The 18,046-nt window shown below is 53.9% G+C and overlaps 7 protein-coding genes and 1 non-coding gene across 8 annotated transcripts; 3 read left to right on the forward strand and 5 right to left on the reverse strand.

The window, feature by feature from the left end:
* Window positions 1–324: 324 nt before the first annotated feature.
* CC84DRAFT_1158899 (VID27-domain-containing protein) lies at window positions 325–3,146 on the reverse strand. The gene is made up of 3 exons (XM_018177095.1): window positions 2,907–3,146; window positions 1,276–2,840; window positions 325–1,227 (listed from the first exon to the last, which is right to left on the reverse strand). Exons 1-3 carry the CDS (start codon window positions 2,923–2,925, stop codon window positions 409–411), a joined length of 2,403 nt encoding a protein of 800 aa, XP_018041723.1. The 5' UTR covers window positions 2,926–3,146; the 3' UTR covers window positions 325–408.
* A 22-nt stretch (window positions 3,147–3,168) lies between these two features.
* On the reverse strand, window positions 3,169–6,130 carry CC84DRAFT_1158900 (vesicle coat complex AP-1/AP-2/AP-4, beta subunit). The gene is made up of 8 exons (XM_018177096.1): window positions 5,849–6,130; window positions 5,774–5,794; window positions 5,585–5,716; window positions 4,893–5,530; window positions 4,276–4,844; window positions 4,045–4,221; window positions 3,819–3,997; window positions 3,169–3,770 (listed from the first exon to the last, which is right to left on the reverse strand). Exons 3-8 carry the CDS (start codon window positions 5,689–5,691, stop codon window positions 3,332–3,334), a joined length of 2,109 nt encoding a protein of 702 aa, XP_018041724.1. The 5' UTR covers window positions 5,692–5,716; window positions 5,774–5,794; window positions 5,849–6,130; the 3' UTR covers window positions 3,169–3,331.
* Window positions 6,131–6,164: 34 nt separating this feature from the next.
* CC84DRAFT_1211021 (uncharacterized protein) lies at window positions 6,165–6,525 on the forward strand (the record flags this gene model as incomplete). The annotated part of the gene is made up of 3 exons (XM_018182342.1): window positions 6,165–6,257; window positions 6,302–6,382; window positions 6,436–6,525. 3 exons carry the CDS (start codon window positions 6,165–6,167, stop codon window positions 6,523–6,525), a joined length of 264 nt encoding a protein of 87 aa, XP_018041725.1.
* A 434-nt stretch (window positions 6,526–6,959) lies between these two features.
* CC84DRAFT_1080825 (uncharacterized protein) lies at window positions 6,960–8,342 on the reverse strand (the record flags this gene model as incomplete). The annotated part of the gene is made up of 2 exons (XM_018173909.1): window positions 6,960–7,994; window positions 8,130–8,342. 2 exons carry the CDS (start codon window positions 8,340–8,342, stop codon window positions 6,960–6,962), a joined length of 1,248 nt encoding a protein of 415 aa, XP_018041726.1.
* Window positions 8,343–9,246: 904 nt separating this feature from the next.
* On the forward strand, window positions 9,247–11,006 carry CC84DRAFT_1079441 (glycosyl transferase; the record flags this gene model as incomplete). Its single annotated transcript, XM_018173850.1, has 4 exons — window positions 9,247–9,565; window positions 9,611–9,983; window positions 10,032–10,742; window positions 10,790–11,006. 4 exons carry the CDS (start codon window positions 9,247–9,249, stop codon window positions 11,004–11,006), a joined length of 1,620 nt encoding a protein of 539 aa, XP_018041727.1.
* Window positions 11,007–12,203: 1,197 nt separating this feature from the next.
* On the forward strand, window positions 12,204–12,284 carry CC84DRAFT_t1. The gene has a single exon. It is a non-coding gene; the product is annotated as a tRNA-Ser (tRNA).
* A 915-nt stretch (window positions 12,285–13,199) lies between these two features.
* On the reverse strand, window positions 13,200–16,683 carry CC84DRAFT_1182348 (uncharacterized protein; the record flags this gene model as incomplete). The annotated part of the gene is made up of 3 exons (XM_018180622.1): window positions 13,200–16,484; window positions 16,535–16,603; window positions 16,651–16,683. 3 exons carry the CDS (start codon window positions 16,681–16,683, stop codon window positions 13,200–13,202), a joined length of 3,387 nt encoding a protein of 1,128 aa, XP_018041728.1.
* A 490-nt stretch (window positions 16,684–17,173) lies between these two features.
* On the reverse strand, window positions 17,174–17,968 carry CC84DRAFT_1078150 (snare-like protein; the record flags this gene model as incomplete). The annotated part of the gene is made up of 5 exons (XM_018173789.1): window positions 17,174–17,371; window positions 17,424–17,469; window positions 17,515–17,556; window positions 17,609–17,735; window positions 17,785–17,968. 5 exons carry the CDS (start codon window positions 17,966–17,968, stop codon window positions 17,174–17,176), a joined length of 597 nt encoding a protein of 198 aa, XP_018041729.1.
* Window positions 17,969–18,046: the final 78 nt, after the last annotated feature.

Raw genomic sequence — 18,046 nt, forward strand, 5'->3', positions numbered from 1 at the left:
TTGTCTGCTAGCTAGTATGCCACGACCAAGGCTTATGCACCTAGCCCTGGCCAAGCACCTACCCCCGAGCGTATGTATCACGGTCCACACATGTAGGCCTGCAGTCATTTGAGGACATGGCACTTCAAGGTAAGGGATATTTCAATTATTGCAAAGCTACCATTCCATTCCATCTCTACCTGGGGGAATCAATTACCGAAACCGCATTTGTTCGTGCACCCATCAAATAGTAAGTCAGCCGTTACATCGCAAAAAAAGAAACGCCTCTTCCTTACATCCAGCGTTCACCCACAGTGGAAGAAAACCCACAATAACCCGTCTTAGTGCCCATATCGACCACCTCCCCAACCACCATCATCAAAATCGCCTCAGAAAATCGGTATATCTAGCATAGAGCGAGGGTGGAACCTAATACGGGCTGTTCACGATTTCATTCCTCCCCAAGTAGCTCCCCCTCTGCTTCCTTGGCGTCCCCACCTTCGTTGCCATCGCAATACTCTCTCGTGTAGGCTTCTGAAGTGCCCTTTTAGTGACCATGTCGACCTCGTTCGGCAGGGCCACAATGATACCCTTATCGCTGCCGAATTTGAAGTTATCGGCCTTGACCTCTTCCGAGTATCGCTTGATGTTATACGGATCCCTACGGTTCGCGAGTACCTTCTTCATGCTCCATGTGATGATGAAAGGACCGGTTGCAGTGATGATAGTGGTCTCTTCGGAGTCAATACCTGTGTTGAAGCGTGCAGGTGTGAACGAGATTGGCGCCTTGGTCTCGTGCTGGAATTGTGCGACATGCGCAGGGGTCAGAGCAAGACGACGGGGTTGCGGCTTGTCATCCTTTGCGAAGGCTTTCTCGAAGCCAAGCTTACCATCGTTCTTGCCACCCTTTTGGAGAGCATCAATAAGAAGGAGATATGTACGGGTGGTGGCAAGCACCCAGCGACCGTCGGCCGAAACGTCCATACCGATAATTGGGTCGCCGAGAGCAGGGATGAGCGTCTTTGCGTTGATGCCTAGACGGTCGTACAGACGAATGTCACCCTTCTCTGATGCTACAGCGATATGTCCCTTTTCAGTGGTCGCAGCTGCAGAGAAGGCGTTCTTTGTGGTGTATTGTTTGTATTGGTCATCGACGAGTTTGTGTCCTGCCAGACGAGGATCAATGCGGTACAGGGCGTTACCGGAGAGACCCAGGAAAGTCTGTTCACCACTCATTTGGGCAAATTTCTGGGATATGTTAACCAATGACTTCTTAATTCATCGGACTGTACTTACGCTTTCTGGAGCAAACACCTTGACTGGAATATCCTCGTGCACGTTCCACTCGTCTACAACCGTCCCAGTCTCTAGATCCATGCGGTACAGCGCATTAGGGTTGTCTAGATTCTGCAGGATCATGTTCTGGTCCTGCTGGTGCAGCATAACCTTGTTCGGATTGAAGTTCTTGCCTTTGGGAGTCTTGATGTTCGAGATGGTGGTAGCAAACGAGAGCTGGTTGTCCGGAGTGTGCTTGAACACACCAATCTTGTTGCCACGAACCACGAACGACCTATCGTGTTTGTACCCCACAGCAAGTTGAGAGTTAGCAGCCCCGTCCTTTGGCCCGGTCTCGACGTCGTCCTCCGACTCATCTTCGTCATAATGTTCACTGTGCTGACCATCGTCGGCGTCTTCGAAATCATCCTCCTCCTCTTCCTCTTCCTCCTCTTCTGGCGCGTCTTCCATAGTGAGGTCGTTGAAGGCTTCCATCACGTAGTCGCGGTCGGTGTCTTTGACCTTGCCCCACTTAGTCTCGTTCAGATGCTCCCAGAGGGCTTGCATGACGCCGTGTTGGAACTGTTCAAGGTCTTCTTGTTCTTTGAAGCGGAGGAGCCAGGAGTAGGCCGAGCCATCTTCCAGATAGTGATTGAAGATGAACGACTTGAACTCAAAGTTGAAGACAGGGTTTATGTCATCAACCACCGGCTGGCCCAACCACTCGCGCTCGTCTCCGACAATATGTAGCCAGTATTGCCAGTTTCCGAGCTCTGTGACGGTTGCGCGGACTTTAGCATCCTGTTGAATGAAGGTGCCGGAGGGGAAGTCGAACAGGTGGAGCTCAGCAACGCAATTCGCGAGCGTTCCTACAGCTTGCGGCTGTGCAGCTGCAGGAGGCGCTGTCGTTGGCTCTTCCTGGATCGGAATAATGGCTTTTCCTGCAGCCCTCTTCGCCATGTTCTCTTGCGTGGTATTGGGAAACAGGTCGGCAGTCGTAGGCGCTTCGATAAGCTGAGGAGATTTGCTCGTGGGACTCGAAACGGGGCTCGCGTCTGGGATGGGTTCTTCGAGGTAGGCTAGAGCTTCCAAGTCCTCCTCCGTTGCCGTCTCGTGGCTTCGGCGAAACTTGCGCTCGTACTGGCACTCGAGCGCGGTACGCTCAAACAGCAACGCAGACTCTGGCTTGACCGACGCGTCGCAAACAAACTCCCAGAGATCGCCAACGTCGCCGCTAAGGTCCCTCCACGCGAAGATGTTCTCGCCGGTCGAGCGAACGTCGGTGCGGAACTGTAGGCTCTCGTCGAGCAAGAAGGTCTTTTCGTCCTTGTCGTCTCCAAGCGCGTCTACTCCGCCGTCTTCTTGTCCCTCTTCGTCAAGCAGGTCCTCCTCGCCTTCCTCGTACGCGCGCTGTACAACGAGCTGGTATTGGAACTCCTGGCCAGTGCGGCGGATGGAGGCTACGGCGTCCTTGAAGATAAGCTCGGAGTAGCCTTTAACGGATCGCGGGCGGACAAGATAAAGCTGGCCTTGTGGAATTTCTACGAGTGACTCTTTGGACGCGTCGCCGAAGACAATCTTGCTGACTGTAGACGGGGTGTTGCGTTAGTGGCTTTGTGCTGCAATGGCGGGGGCGGGGCAAACAAACATACGGTTGCGGAGCATAAACATGGCGGTTGAGTGGGCTGGCGCACGGCAAGTGGAGAGAGAGAGGAAGCAGCTCGCAAGAGAAACTTATTGAAGCTTCGCGCGGCTTGGGGCTTCCATGCGAGGTGAAGCTTGCAAGGCAGCAGGTAGTTTGATAGCACTTTCTGTTTGGGTTGCGTCAGTTGCCAAGCCAGGCCTCGCTTGCCCGCTCGCTCTTGCCACCCGCTGCGGCGCGTCGCCTTCTCTCACTCTTCATAGAGGCAAGTTGTCGCATATTCCTCGGCAAGGTAGCCATGTACATTGCGGCCTGTTCATTGTCTACATAGTCTCGTACAAGCTCGCAGCCCTCGCAGCCCGCAATACGCCCGCAAAATGCTATCGACAGCTTTTCACCCGACAAAACCTGAGATACTGATCGCCCGAGACACGTCTAGAACAGGTCCAACAGATCCTGGTTGCTCTTTGGTGCAGACTGTCCGCCCAGCTGCTGTTGTGGCGGCGGTGGTTGGCTGTTTCCTGATATGTTCATGCCAGCAAAACCGTTCATGATGTCGTCGTTGGTCATCGGACCCGTAGGCTGTGCCCCTCCACCACCTTCTCCAAAAAGACCCATCAAGTCGTCCATAGTCGATGCAGGTGCAGCGTTCCCTGCTGCAGGTGAAGCAACACGCTGAGGCGTACCAGCCAGCCCTTCCAATCCCGATTCGCCCTTTGAAGGCTGCTTCTGTAATGATGCTGGTGCGGAGCCATCGAAATCGATGTCGAGCAGGTTTTCAATGTTTGATTGAGGTGCTGCCTGGCCACCAGAAGCGGCCGCTGCGACAGCGTCTGCAGCAATAGGGTTCTCGAGCGCATTCTCTCGTTGTTCCCTGGGCATTATTAGCTGGGTTGAAGGTACCGTGTGGTTTTGTGCTTACTCGATGGCGGCTCTTTGCATGGCTTCTGCACCATACCGGCCCTGGCCGAGGAAGGCCTCCGGAGGCTTGTGGTACACTGAAGCAAGCGTCGAGAGCTCCGCCAGGAGCTGTTCTAGTAATTGAGGCGGCATAGCCGGGATAGTGCTGGTGATTGCGGGCTTGTCAGAGAGGACGATATTCTTAGATGGTCAGCCAAGCTCCGCTATTGTCACGCGTAGGCGCTCACCTTTGCGACCTGGGGATCACTGGACAGCAATCGCCAGTAGACGTATGCTCGGTCACGGATATCGGGGTTGTCGTTTTCTGCTGTTGCCGCCTGCAAGACCTTTTGTACTAAACCTTGGGATTCGTCCGGCTTCTTCAAGAAAAGCTTGACAACAGCAGTAAGGATCTGGAGTTGTACCTGTGGCAATAGTCAGCCTTAGCAGCCTTGAGTAGTGAAGGAAGTACTACTCACTTGAGTGAACTCTTCCGCAAAAGTGTCAACAAAGCTAGTGAGAATTTCACCAGCGTTGTTGATCTTCTCAGCGTATTCGCCCACGATCCAAATGAGAGCTGCTCGGGCATTTGGCTCATCCAGCTCATCGATACATTGACAAAGCGTCGGTATTATGCCTTCGTATCCAGGGTACTTTCGGAATATGTCCTTGATCACTACTACTGCTTCCTGTACCACGTAATTTACTTTGGTGTTGATCAGGTCCAGGAGAGTGTTTACGCATTTTTCGCTCGCGCTTTCGATTTTGATGGCCACTTGACCGATGGCTTTGACTGCTCGTCGGACAAAATCCATGTCAACTTCCATGGCATATTCCTTCAATTCCGCCAGCAGCTGGTCCACGTTCTTGTCGTTCGCTATCCGAACCATAATATCGAGTTTTTGGAGCTTCAGGTATGGCGGATCATTGTACTTGCAGAAAAAGACGCGCATCTCTTTGCTCAGAATGTCAGGCTGCTTTTGGAGGATCAGGTCAATGTTCCTAAGAGCCACATATTGGACTTCAGGTGCGGAGGAGATGAGTGTAACTACGCTTGGTCAGTTGCGGAGGAACAAGAGACAGCTGTTACACATACCTAGTGGTGGCGCCATTTTTTTGGTGTATGATTTGACGAGCTCGGGCGAGATGTTCTTCATATGCAGGAAGACAACCTTCACAGCAGCGAGCACCACACTCGGATTTACGTGCTGAAACTGAGGTGACACCCTCTCGCAAATGTGCTCCGCCTCCTTTATATCTTGCGCTTTGTAGTCGGCAAGGGTAGTCAAGATAGTAACGCGACCCCATTCTGTGCATTCATTGAGAGCCATCAACATCTTCTTGAGCGTTACGGCGGTGATGGTGAAAGCTTTTGTTTCGGGACTTGTTTCCTGTATCTCGACGAGCGCTGTGACCGAGTTTGCGACCACCATAGGGTTCGGGTCGCCAACCATCTCTTGCAATTGCTCGATAAAGCCATTCTCTATGCATAGAGCGGGGTTCAGATCGTACAGCTTCGCGACGCAAAGAGCTGCCGTTTTCCGGACATATGGCGATTCGTCTCTGAGCGTTTTGCGCAAGGGTTCTTCCATGTAGTCTACCATTTTCTCTACCCGAATACAGCCCATTGTCCGTATGGCGAGCGCGCGTACCAGGGGGTTTGGATCTTCCGAGTCTTGGACGAACGTATTGACGGCGAGAATACACAGGTCGGGATGCGATTTGGCGTAGTTCCTGTGAGCATGTAAGTCCGGGAAATCTGCCGTCTTCATGCTTTTAGGCGCCTACATAAGGTATAGATACACCAGCTTCTTCTGGTCGAGATCCGCAGTCGCAATGTTCTTGAGTACGTCAGGGAACAGCGCAGACACATCCTTGCCCAGTGTCATGGACATGATGGTCTTCTGAATGGCTTCCTTCCTGTCAAAATCTCAGCATTCCCACTCCAGCAGGCAAACGTGGGAGAGGTGCGCTGACCGTTCGTATGCATATTGGGATCTGGAGGCAACGATTAGCTTAGATGCGCTTGAACATCCTGTGAGTGCATCTTACACTAAGCCTGCCCTCAGTTCGAACGTCTCTCCCTTCCTCGGCACCGCGAAGGCGCCTCTTATCCTGTTGACCGCCATCGCAACGCTTTACAAATGTAGGCCACGACCACCGCGGGCCCCTCACTCGCCGTCCTAGCTCGATGTGTGCGGAGAATGCTTGCGGGGAAACTCGAAACAGCGGGGAGAAATCGTCGTTCTGGTAGGTGTCGATTCGGAACGGCGTCAAAGTGTTAAGAGCGGTTGGTGTTGGGGAATGAAATATCGAGGCTCGAATCGGTGAGCCTGCAGCTCCGTCCAAAGCGACTGCCACATTGACAATGGCGGAGGGTCCGTGCGCAGCCTGTCGCATCGCATCGGATCCCATCTCAGGTCGACTTGCGCTTGCACAAAACAACAATACAGCCAATATGGTAAGTTCTCGGATTACTCTACATAACATGACTGATGCGGATAGCCTTCTAACCTGCCCAACCTACGTCGCTTGTTTGTGGAAGCTCGCACTGAGGCTGAGGAGAGCTCATACTCTAGGAACGCGGTAAGTCTCCTTAGGTGAACAACCAAGGTTTTGTATTGATTGCCGTATTGCAGTTCTACAACCTCGTCATATTCATGTCCTCCATCGCTGCATTTGGTCTCATTGCCCAACGCATGTCATCAGGCAAAGCTATTCGAACCTGAGGCCGTGATTGTGTTCTCTACTACGACATTGAGCTTCCAGCAGAATCAGGCCGAGGATATTCTAAAAACCTCCAGGGTGGCCTTCGGCTGGACGATGCTGAGACCGGAAGGCTGAAGGTCAACTGCCCACAGGTCACAGTGCAATGCCGCCAGGAGCCAAGTCAACCCGCAATAACGACGAAGCGAGTGCTCAGTCGGGTTAGAAAGGGTCACGACAAAAGAACACACGCTGTGAGATCTGGTATTATGCATACTATGTGTGGCAACAACTAATGCTACGTCTACTATGTGGGTATCTGAAACCTTCTGGGTGCTAGGATGATCAATGCGAGGAAGCCCAAGAAGAAGCCATGCGATCTATCCTAGACAAAGTCCACGTTTTGTACGTTACTTCGTGATTGAAAATACGTAGGCAAACCACTTCAAGCTTCCTCTTACTCCGAGTCTTCATCTCCGTCCTCGTCGTCCTGTCCGCCAGCGCTGTCATCTGATCCAGAGTCGCTGTGGACGTCATCGTCGTCATCGTCGCCGTCGGTGCCGTCGTCCTTCACACCTGGAGCCTTCTCCTCGTCTTCATCATCACTATCTTCTGCAAGGATGACCGGTGGTGCAGCCCGAGCAGCAGCGCGGCGTGGACGTCCGGTGCTGATGGAATCGCCCCACGCCGCGGCACCTGCCTGGATCTCTTCTAGGTCTTTGGCAAACTCCCGTTGCTCCTTAATCTTAGCAGCCTTTTCGACGGAGTATTTGCCGTCCATGCCAGCATCATTGAGCATGCCCTTGAGGTGGCGGATCTTATCCTTGGAAGTGTCGCACTTGGCAAGCTCCTTTCCCCACACTTTGCGGATGCCACACTTCACAAGCCAACCCTGCAGCCGCTTTATCTCTGCCTGGTCTGGATCGTCTTCGGTCTTGGCTGCCTTCGCTTTTGGTTGTGCTTTTGCTTTCGCGCCGCTCACGGCCTTTGCGGGCTTCTCGGTGTTTCGTTTCCGTTTCTTGACCGGAGAGTCGTCGATCACGCTCGAAAGGTCGCTGTCTCCGCCCTCGTCTTTTGCAGCGAGAGGTGGCGTTGCAGGGCGCTTGGTGTCTTCCTCTCTATCGGCAGCCTCGTTCTTTCCCTGGGGGCGAGACTTTGGCGGAGCCACATCCTCCTCATCTGAATCCTCCGCTACTACCTGTTTCTGCCGACGTGCAGGTTTCTTGGCTGGCTCGCTTTCGGCATCAGACGCTTCATCTTCCACAGGTGAGTCGGAAAGCGCAGCCTCAGATTCCTCGTCAGACGAGACGGTCTTCTTGCGTTTATGTAGCTTCTTCGCGGGCGCAGGTGCTTTCCTCTTGACACCGCGCGATGCGTTGTCGAAAGCAGACTTTTTCGCCATCTTCTTCGGCTCAGGTTTCGCTTTTGGTTGCGCCTTTGAGGGTTTCATTGGGCTGGGTTCAGGCGCAGCTTCGTCACCGCAATATCTATCCTGGCGTTCGCATTAGTCTCTCTTCTACAGGCGATCGAACCCAGTGCGATCAATGAGGCGGTCGCGAATGGTCTTCTTGCGGTCCTATCGTCATACAAGATCCATCCAGGGCTTGTGCGCGAAAATTAAACATACCACAGCTTCTTTGATCATTGTCTTACTCTCATTCTTCCACTCGTCCTTCTTAAGAAAGCCAGCTGATAGTCCCAGCTTCTGCTCCGCTTCAGTGCGGACATGATTGACAGTCAGATTGTCATCGTCGCCTGCCTTGTGTATCGTGATCACAACGTCGCGAATGGCTCTCGAAACGGCTGCTTTCGAAGGGACCTCTGTCTCAGAATGTGACATGCTGCGCGAGTCGGCGAATGAGGCGACCCTGTCGATGCTGGTCGATCAAGTCTGTGGTCGAGCGACTCACTTTGCGGGGAACAAGCTAGCCTGTGAAGGACTTGGTGATGGAGACGCGCTGGGGCGCGATAGAACCGCGGTCGTACCAAGAAGGTCTAGACTGAGAGCGCCCACGCACGTGATTCATGCGCGCTCGCTGCCGCCGCGGGGCACCCAATTCAAGGAAGCTTCCATGCACATTGCAGATCACGGTGCCAGACCAGAAAAGAAACAGGCACAGGCTGACCCGGGCACTGCCAGCTCAAGCCGGCCGGTGCTCCCTCCACGCACTCGAACAACTTGAAACTCTGCGTGTTCAGTCAGCTCGAATCCTGATGCGCCGCCTTATTGTGATGTGGCTTTGTTATTGGGGCTGCACCGTGCCCCTAGGGCTACGTCACTGCCCGCGCGCAACATGCAATTTGGAGCTGTCGCGCGTTTGGCAGCCAGCCGCCTTCACCTGTTTTCGCGACACCCCAAGATTGTGCGCCCATCCTAGCATGTGTGTGGCCCAGTCTTTTGCCTCCAATCTTTAGCTCCCGCACCCTTGGTCTCATTGCTCCCTTGTCCGCTACCGCCCAACCTGTGCGCACCCGCATCCTGGTGGGTCTTTCTGCGCAAAATCATACTGTCGTCACCCCCAAGCCGCACGAGCGAATTCTTGCACGTCCTATCGTGCCGGACGCCGCACAGCTTGCCCCTCATATCACTTAACGTGGCCCGTCGCTTTTAGGTAGGTGCTGGACGCCAGCCCTTTCGCACAAAAAACCTTCCCTACTCACCCACCCTACAAGCTGCACACCAGCAACCCTCCTACAGCAACAAACTTCCATTCCTACAACGAACAGCATAGAAGTACATCAATATGGTTCCTCCTCCGCCAACCAAGTTGGTGCGGCGCCATACGACCGAGGGGCGCCTGCTCCTCGTGTCCAATCGTCTGCCAATTACTATCAAGCGCTCAGATGAGGGCAAATACGACTTCAGTATGTCCTCTGGAGGTCTCGTCAGCGGCTTGAGCGGTCTTTCCAAGTCCACCACTTTCCAGTGGTACGGCTGGCCGGGCCTTGAGATTCCTGAGAACGAAATCGGTGACTTGAGGAAGAAGCTCAAGGACGACTTCAACGCAGTCCCTGTCATGCTCGATGACGAGCTGGCAGACCGTCATTACAACGGCTTCTCCAGTAAGTATATAAAGCATACGCGAAGCACTTCATACTGATCGCCAGACTCTATCCTTTGGCCCTTGTTCCATTACCACCCCGGAGAGATTACCTTCGACGAGTCAGCTTGGAACGCATACACTGAAGCGAATCGTCTTTTCGCAAAGGCTATCGCGAAAGATGTTCAGGACAACGATATGGTATGGGTCCACGATTACCACTTGATGCTCCTACCCGCGATGCTTCGCGAAGAAATTGGCAACACCAAGAAGAACGTGAAGCTCGGCTTCTTCCTTCATACACCGTTCCCTAGCTCTGAGATCTACCGCATCCTTCCTGTACGAAACGAGATTCTTCTCGGCGTTCTACACTGCGATTTGATCGGGTTTCATACCTACGACTACGCCCGCCACTTTTTGAGCAGCTGTTCTCGCATCTTGTAAGTTTATCAGTACAGAACTACTAGACTGCGCTCACAAGCAACAAGGGGCCTCGCGACAACACCCAACGGCGTAGACTTCCAGGGCAAGCTGATCACCGTTGGCGCATTCCCTATCGGGATTGATCCCGAGAAATTCGACGAAGGCCTCCAGAAGCCCAAGGTTCAAGAGCGGATCGCCGCTCTGGAGAAGAAGTTTGAAGGCGTCAAGCTCATCGTTGGGGTCGATCGCTTGGACTATATCAAGGGAGTTCCTCAGAAGCTCCACGCTCTGGAGGTCTTCTTGACGGAGCATCCCGAGTGGATAGGAAAGGTCGTGCTCGTTCAAGTCGCTGTTCCTAGCCGACAAGATGTTGAGGAATACCAGAACCTGCGAGCTGTCGTTAACGAGCTCGTTGGCCGCATCAACGGCAAGTTTGGCACCATCGAGTTCATGCCTATCCACTTCATGCATAAGTCGGTCTCCTTTGACGAGCTGATTGCGCTCTACTCTGTCTCTGACGCCTGCCTCGTTTCCTCAACGCGCGACGGCATGAACCTCGTGTCATATGAGTACATTGCGACTCAGGAGAAGCGCCACGGCGTAATGATTCTCTCCGAATTTACCGGTGCCGCGCAGAGCTTGAACGGCAGTCTAATCGTCAACCCATGGAATACCGAGGAGCTGGCCGATTCCATTCACGATGCGGTGACCATGGGCGACGAGCAGCGGGCTCAAAACTACGAGAAGCTCTCTAGGTATATTCGCAAGTACACCAGGTAGGAAACCCCAAAACCTTCAACTAACCTCGGCTAATAAAATCCAGTGCTTGGTGGGGACAATCGTTCGTCCAAGAGCTCACCAGGATATCTGAGCAGGCCGACAGGAAGGTCAAATTCGCCCCTCGAGCTGAGGGACAGCCGTCTTTCCAGCCCAAGCCTACCGCTGAGGCCACCGACAAGCAGGAAGCTGATTCAACCGAGAATGGCGGTGCTGCGCCTCAGCAGAAGAAAGACGAAAACATGGTAGTCAACCCTTCTTAGTTCCGTAGGGTGACAACGGTATGATGAGTACGAAAATGGCGTACATATGGGCACTTTTTTTCCGCACTACTTTTTTGAGCGGATCATTGCATGGCATGGCATAGCAGGCAGCACTTTGGCGCACGGGAGACATGGCTATGTGGATGTCCCAATACGACCCTTAGATTTCCTCTATCCAGAGAGATTTCCTGTTCTCCACAGATGGATGACTCTCCTAAACAGACGAGCTTTGCGTCTAGCATAGCAATCTATACCCCTTTTCGAACGTATGTAGCTAATTTCTGAGGTCACGTAGCGTGAAGGTAGTAAAGCTCTCGTGAGATGATATCATGAAAACTGGCATGTTTGGCTGGCGTGGGCTGACCTGAATTCCGTAGAGAAAGTGCTAGAACGAGCCGAGTGCATGCCTCCTCCGAGACAGCCCGCATGGCGTAAAGTCAATGTACATGTGCTCTGCATCGCCACAAGCGCCGTCGCGCTGTCGCGTCGCCGAACGTTCTACAATTTTCTACCAGTTGCGTAGAAGAATCGCAGCATTGTAGTGAAGTTCCAAGGTTCCGTAGGGTTCTACTCCGACAGTATGAATGGAACCGCACCCGCGGTACGCATATGGCTAGTTTGGGGTGACGCCTTGCCCGCGCTAAGGAATGCAGTGTCGTTCGGCCTTGTGTAAAGGCATGCTTGTCCAGAGGTAGCTCATACCAGACGTACGAGACGTGAACGTCAAGGTCATTCCTTCAACGCAACGCAGCTCTTGTCCGCTATTTTAAAGCTCGACACTTCCGCGAGACCCAGTGGAAAAGGTCCGAAACGAAAGCTTTTGTTGAGCCCATGACATGCGGCATGAGAATCGCCCACTACGAAGCGAGGACTTGATAGTGCATTCTATCACAGTAGCTGTTCCTCAATTTATCCTGCTTTCCCGATGTAGACGTTCAAAACCTTCCTCATGCCACTGCCTTGTTCTACTGTGTAGTGATGCCTGTACAGCCGCAGGCCAGCGCCCCGCCCGCGGGCCCCACCAGACCTCGTGATGCCACGTCCCACTTCACCCAATCCACCCAGCCCCGCACCTACCCTCATTCCTCGTGTCTCCGTGTGTTTGTTTTCGACTTACCGAAGTCACTTTCTTACCCGTAGAATATGCCTATATATATTCTATTTGTGAAGCATTCTTCATCAATCACCAGATAATCTGGCACTTTGGCGGAGTGGTTAACGCGCGGGCCTGCTAAGCCCGTTCCTTCGGGAGCGAGAGTTCGAATCTCTCAGGTGTCGATTTTTTCTTTTGCTTGTCTTCTGGATACATGGAGCGAAAAAGAATATCTCTGGGCTTGTTTTTTGCGCTCGATGGCCAACGGCGCATGTGAAGATAGGTCGGACGCGACGTGAGACCTTTTCTTGGTTTTGGACGGTTGGGAACGCTGAGGATGATGTGCGAAGAAAAGGAAGAAAATGAGCTCGTTGTCAGTCAAAGCCACAACAGACCTATTGTTCCTACGTGAAGACGAGGCTGGCCAGAGCGGCGACGACGTGCCAGATATAGACCATGTTTCTGTTAATAAAGGCTTTTCTTTTACATGCAACCGGAGCGCAACATTCTTTTTTTAATTCTTATTTTTTGGTCTTGCTAGCGTGCAGTGGCAAACGGGATGGAAAGTCTGCCGCAGATTCGTACAGAAATGCTGTGGCTATGGCATCACGCAACTCTTCTCAGGAATTCATTCCAGGTGACCGCGACGAATGAATCTTGTTATACTTGCCTTTCTCGTGCTGACCCGCCCACCAACCATATAGTCTGTAGGCTCTGTAGAGGCGGGGATAGACCTCAAGATTCTCGACTGCGCAGTTCAGCAAAGTGAACGCTTCCGTGCCAGTGTGAATACGCCCTGGCTCTCAAGCATGTGTGTTTGATAGGGTTGCGACCGCCCGTGAACTCGACATATCCACGAACATTGCTCCGTACGACATAGCACAACGCCAACTGCTCCCTCATTGACCGAACGGCATGTACCAGTGGTCTCATGCAGCCTTTGGATGCCATAAACCCGGCAGTCAGATTTCTTCACTCAGACAACGAGCATCTTAATACCGCTCAAAGACTTGAGTGCACCTTTCCACAAGGGTGACGTTTCGATTCTATCTATTAACTCACACGTCTTCCGCAACGCTACATTTCTGCCCCCACCAGATCTACCTCTTCTTGCTCCCCCTCCCACCCCGCTTAGCCATCTTCTTCCCCTTCGCCGCATTGCTCAGCCCCCCACCATCCCTCCCGCCCGCCATCATGACCCTAACCTTCGGCACGCTCACCACGCTTACAACCTCCGTCTCCTTCCAGCCGCGGATCAACTCCATCTCCCTTGGCCAGATCCTTTCCACATCCTTGCCGTACTTATCCGTCGCTTTTGCATCTTTACCTGCGTTGTCCCACTTGGACAGGATGTCCTTGACGGCTTTGCCGCGCTTTAGCGACCCGGGCTGCATCTTGGCTTTGTACTTGTACGTCGAGAGCGCGGACCAGGGCGCGCAGACGGGGATCGCGGAGAGGAGGTCGTCGTCCGGGAGCGGGCGGCCGATGAAGGCGTCGAGATTAGCGAGGTTGGCCACGAGCTGCTCGTCGTCGCCTTCGTCTTCTGCGGGGGCAGCAGCGTCGCCGGCGTTTGCGATGCGGCGCGCTTCTTCCGCGGCTTTGCCTGTGGCCTGCGCGCGGAGGTGCTGCTCGCGGCGGCGCTGCTTGTTGGCGGCTGCTTCTTCCTCCTTTTTACGCTGGTCTTGGGCGGCGGTTTCGGCGGCGCTGGGTCCGGACTGCGCGCCCAGGAGGCGGAGCGCGAGTTGCCGGTCTTCTTCGTCTTGGTCGGCGTACTTTGCGGCGAGCTTTTTGGCTTTGGCGCGTTTGCCACGTGGGAGCGGGCCTTTGGAGGCTTTCGAGGCTTGTGATGTAACTGTTGCTGGGGGTCTGGACGCGGGAGTTGGTTCGTCGTCTGTGGCAGATGCGGCATCACTTTCTGCGCCGGCTTCGGGAGCTGTGGACGGGTCGGACGGTACTGATATGTCGTTGAGTGGTTGTCCCTTCCGGAGAAGTCTACGTTCTCTGGCTGAAAGATGGCGATGCCCTGTCTTGTCGGTCTTCTCCGAATCTGCGACTGAGCCAGCGTCTTCCTGAGGCAATCGCTTTGCGGCGCCCGTCTTCTGTGGCTGAGCAGTAGGCTTCTGTGTTTCTGTATCATCCTCATCCTCCGAGTCTGCCGCTTCGTTCGCTCTCTGCAATGGGTTGGCATGGGCTACCGTTTCCTCCTCTGCATCGCTATCGTCAGACTCTCCGAGCTTGGTATCAGGGAAGTCATCTTCCGAGTCAGATGCAGGCTTTGCATCTGGGAAGTCTTCGTCGCTATCACTGTCTCCATCCTTGCTATCACCTGCTGCGGTGGTGTCCTCCTTGTTTTCGAGTGTAGGTACGGCATCATTGACGCGATGCTTCCGATGGCGGGCCTTGCTGTCCTCGCTGATCTCAAACATGACGGCTAATCCTACTACCAACTGAGCGGGTGGGAGAAATTCTTTCCGGCCGGTGATGTTGAACATGCCTGTCGCAAGGAATTCTCCTCCATGGCCGATTTTGCTGACCTGATCGGCCTTGACCCACCATGCAGACATGACTGCCTTCGAATCCCATGCCTCGGACGTGCAGACGGAAAGGTGTCCGGCTTGGGAGAGAGTCGAAGGGGGTATTGGAGAGTCTGGTGTGTGCGGGTTGTTTTTAATGACCATGGGTACTGCACCCTTGAGGTCTGCATGAACGTAGATGTCGCCTTTGCGTAGGTATCGGCGGTAAATGATCTCGTTCTGAGGGCCATCCTTGCCACCAAGCACGAGGTATCCGTCGGACGAGATGAAGTAAATAAACTTTTCGAACCACTGCTGCCTGCGCACAGGTCTAAGCACCTCTTTCTCTTGCTTGAGACCCTTCTTCAGGTCCTCAGCCACTTTACGCTCGTGAGCCTTCATTGCTCTCTCAGATGCTTCGATCGTACGAGCCTCCTTGCCCTTGGCGGTCTTTTTCTGATCGAAATATTCGCTAGAGTTCTTGTACGCGGTCAGACCGAGGTCGACGTCGATGCTCAGTGTTGACTGCACCGGTGCTTGCGGTGCAGTGGCTTTCTTCTTGCTTTCTGATGGTTCATCTTCGTCAGAGGACTCTTCGACCTCGCTCGTCTCGTAGCCTTCATCTTCTTCTTGATCCCCTTCGCCTTCATTAGCTTCTTCGAGGAGCAGCGTGATGGTGTTTTCGTGCAACTTCAGGGGTAGCTTAATAAGCTGTGCCACGGCGTTGCCTTGCTCCTGCTCCCGCTCGATCAATCGTGCAATCTCGCCCCAGTCCATTCCCTGGCCGATCAACCCATTGACAGCAGCCATTGCCTCATCTACCCTGTGGATGTTGGCAAGGATAGCCTCTGCCTTGCGGAAATTCAGCTCCTGTGTCTGTTGTAAGCCTCCAATACGGCTTTCGTGCTCTTTGCGCGCTTGATCCAACTTTTTCCGTGCGTGTAACTCGCGCTCATGCAGTTTCGATTCCAGCTTCTGGCCTTCAATCGAGGAAAAGAACTCGTCTACGCATTTGTTGAACCCATCGAACTCTAGAAATTGGTACTCCGAGTTTTTAAATTGTTCGGGCTGAAAAGGGTGAAAGTCGTCATACAAAACATTGGACTTGCCCGAAGCAACTTCTTCCGCCGGATCTTCTTCCTTGGGAGCTGCGGGATTGGGCTTCGCTAATATGTAGCCCTTGATCTGCTCCGTCGATGTGATGTCTTCCGAGATCTTTCGCGCCTGTTGCAGTACGCCTAGGAGCCCTTCTAGCAGCCCGTCGTCGGCCAGCACATCTTCCGGCTTCAACGAAGAGTCAAAGCTGGCAATGTGTAACGCATGGTCGACCAGCAATGGCGGACACTCTGTTATTGAGACTGCAAGCGCTTTCCGAAGCGCATCCTTGTGCGACTTCTTCGCCTTCTTGCCCGACGCGGCAGGCTGATCCTTCTGGCGATCCACGGCCTTTTGAAGCGCTTGTTGAACCCGCTCTTTCGTAAGTTCGGGAATGCCCCCATAGTTCTGACGCAGCGAGAGGTTGTACTGCAGTCCAACCCGCAGCTGTTCATGTTCGGCGCCTTCCTCGACGTTGCGTAGTAGAGACAGGATCTTCAAATCTCCGTCTGTGAGCACGATGTTTCCACCCGCGTAGAATTCGAAGTATAGCCGGTACAGTCCATCCGAGAACTGAAATTCTATTATGCGGTCGGTGCCGACCTGCGAGATGGCAGTGACTCTTCGTGTCTTGAGGTATTTGCGGAGCTTCGCGACGAATGCGGACGGGGCAGAAGCAGTGGTGCGGGCGTAAGAGGTAAGATGGCAGCGGAAGCCCGATTCTACAATCAATTGCTCGCGGTGGTCGGGTTTGTGGAACTTGAAGAGGAAGATGCGCTAGTCCTGGTCAGCATGGAAGACGCAGAGGAGAGCGAGAGCTTTGCTACCGAGGAAAGATCGTAGACATTGGTGACGCGCAGCGGGACCAGAGTTTGCTGAAGCTCGTGTGCAATGACCTGCAAATGTCAGTATATGCGCAGGTGGTGATCGCTGGACGCTGTACCTTGACGTCGAGGGACGAAAAGCGCTGCTTCATGGTGTCGTGTGCAGAATGTGTGGCACGCGTGCTTTGGCGGGGTTGAGGTGGGACGGCGATGACGCTGCGAACGCCGCTTTCTGCGTCGCGTAGGGCTGAGCTAGCGGCAGTGAATCACAACTAGTCCCTGGCACTTGTGTCATTGCCGCAGGGACAAGCGTACAAGTGGCTCAATTCCGCCAGGTACAAATGGCCACTTAGCGGCTTGTGGGTGGCACATTCGATCGGTCAATCATTACTGCGACGCATTTGAACCCGCTGTTCCCGTTGGACTGACCGTCTCGCGAGTCCACCACTGGTTCATTACAAGTTCAGTTCAGTGGGAGAGCAGTTCGAACAGGCGAATGAGCACTGTAGATGCTGGTGCAGTCGATCGATTCAAAGTAACCACGTGAGCCGCCGTAACAAGGCATGGCTCCAAGCGCAATGCAACCACAGCTATGCCTTTTGCCAGTCTAACTCCTGCAACGCCAAACCGCTGATCGATTCTTCACAAGCCCTGTCTTATCCGCTCCGCCAGCTGTCTCTTTCCAAACTCCCACGCGTTCAGGAAACCTTGCTCAGAGAGATCGAGGTTCTTCATTGATGTCATGTCTTGCGCAGGGGGCCTGCTCACGCGGGAGGCCACAGTGACGGGGTCAGTCTCGAGGATGATACCATCGTCCACCAATTCGTCGACGGCAAGAGACTGCGGTTGTTAGCTTTGGTTTCTGCGGCCCAGCAAAGACACGGCCACATACCACGAGGTCGTAGTTCTCGATTACGGTGCGCTTGTCGACCGAGTTTCTGGCTACGTTAGTGGGGGTCCAGGCTCCCTGTCGCGCTACTCACTTGAGGAGGATGTTGAGCGAGTCTCGTAACGCAAGCACAACACTGCGCAGGCGTTAGTACGTTATAACTTGGAGCGCATGCTGGCTCTCCATACCTGTACAGAAGCACCTCGTTTTCCTCTGCGCCGCCGACGACGTAGAGCATGACGTCCGACTCCATCTTGAAGACGATGACTTTCTGGTCATAGAGGATGATGTCGGTAGTCTGCTTGGCCGTCTTCTCTGCGCGCCTGTCAGACCAGCTTCATGGTTTCCGGGCGTCTTCACACACCGAGCAGGCCCTTTTCGAACGACTTCTGGTCCTTGACCGTCTTGTAGGCTATCTGGCCGGGGTAGTCGGTCTGGCCCTGGGGCGGGTGCGGGTTCGAGTAGTACTTTGTGAGGATGCGCGAGCCATCGTCAATGGCGAGGATCAGGATGGCCGACACGCTGAAGAGGGAGAGGGGCCGCGACATGGTGTGCTGTGGCTGTGGTGGTGTGGGAGCTGTGGGAGCTGCCTGTCGTCGCCGCGGGGGTTTTGGGGAGCGGACAAG

The sequence above is a fragment of the Paraphaeosphaeria sporulosa genome (genome assembly GCF_001642045.1).
Source record: "Paraphaeosphaeria sporulosa strain AP3s5-JAC2a unplaced genomic scaffold CC84scaffold_1, whole genome shotgun sequence".
NCBI classification, from domain to species: domain Eukaryota; kingdom Fungi; phylum Ascomycota; class Dothideomycetes; order Pleosporales; family Didymosphaeriaceae; genus Paraphaeosphaeria; species Paraphaeosphaeria sporulosa.

Excerpts from the sequence above, each read along its gene's own strand:
- CC84DRAFT_1158900 (XM_018177096.1), bottom strand. The coding sequence starts at position 5,691 with ATGTCCATGACACTGGGCAAGGATGTGTCTGCGCTGTTCCCTGACGTA. Across the intron at positions 3,998-4,044 it reads GTGATCCCCAGGTCGCAAAG|AATATCGTCCTCTCTGACAA; the intron begins GTGAGCGCCTAC and ends TGACCATCTAAG. Across the intron at positions 3,771-3,818 it reads ATGCAAAGAGCCGCCATCGA|GGAACAACGAGAGAATGCGC; the intron begins GTAAGCACAAAA and ends AATAATGCCCAG.
- CC84DRAFT_1158899 (XM_018177095.1), bottom strand. Across the intron at positions 1,228-1,275 it reads AGGTGTTTGCTCCAGAAAGC|AAATTTGCCCAAATGAGTGG; the intron begins GTAAGTACAGTC and ends AACATATCCCAG.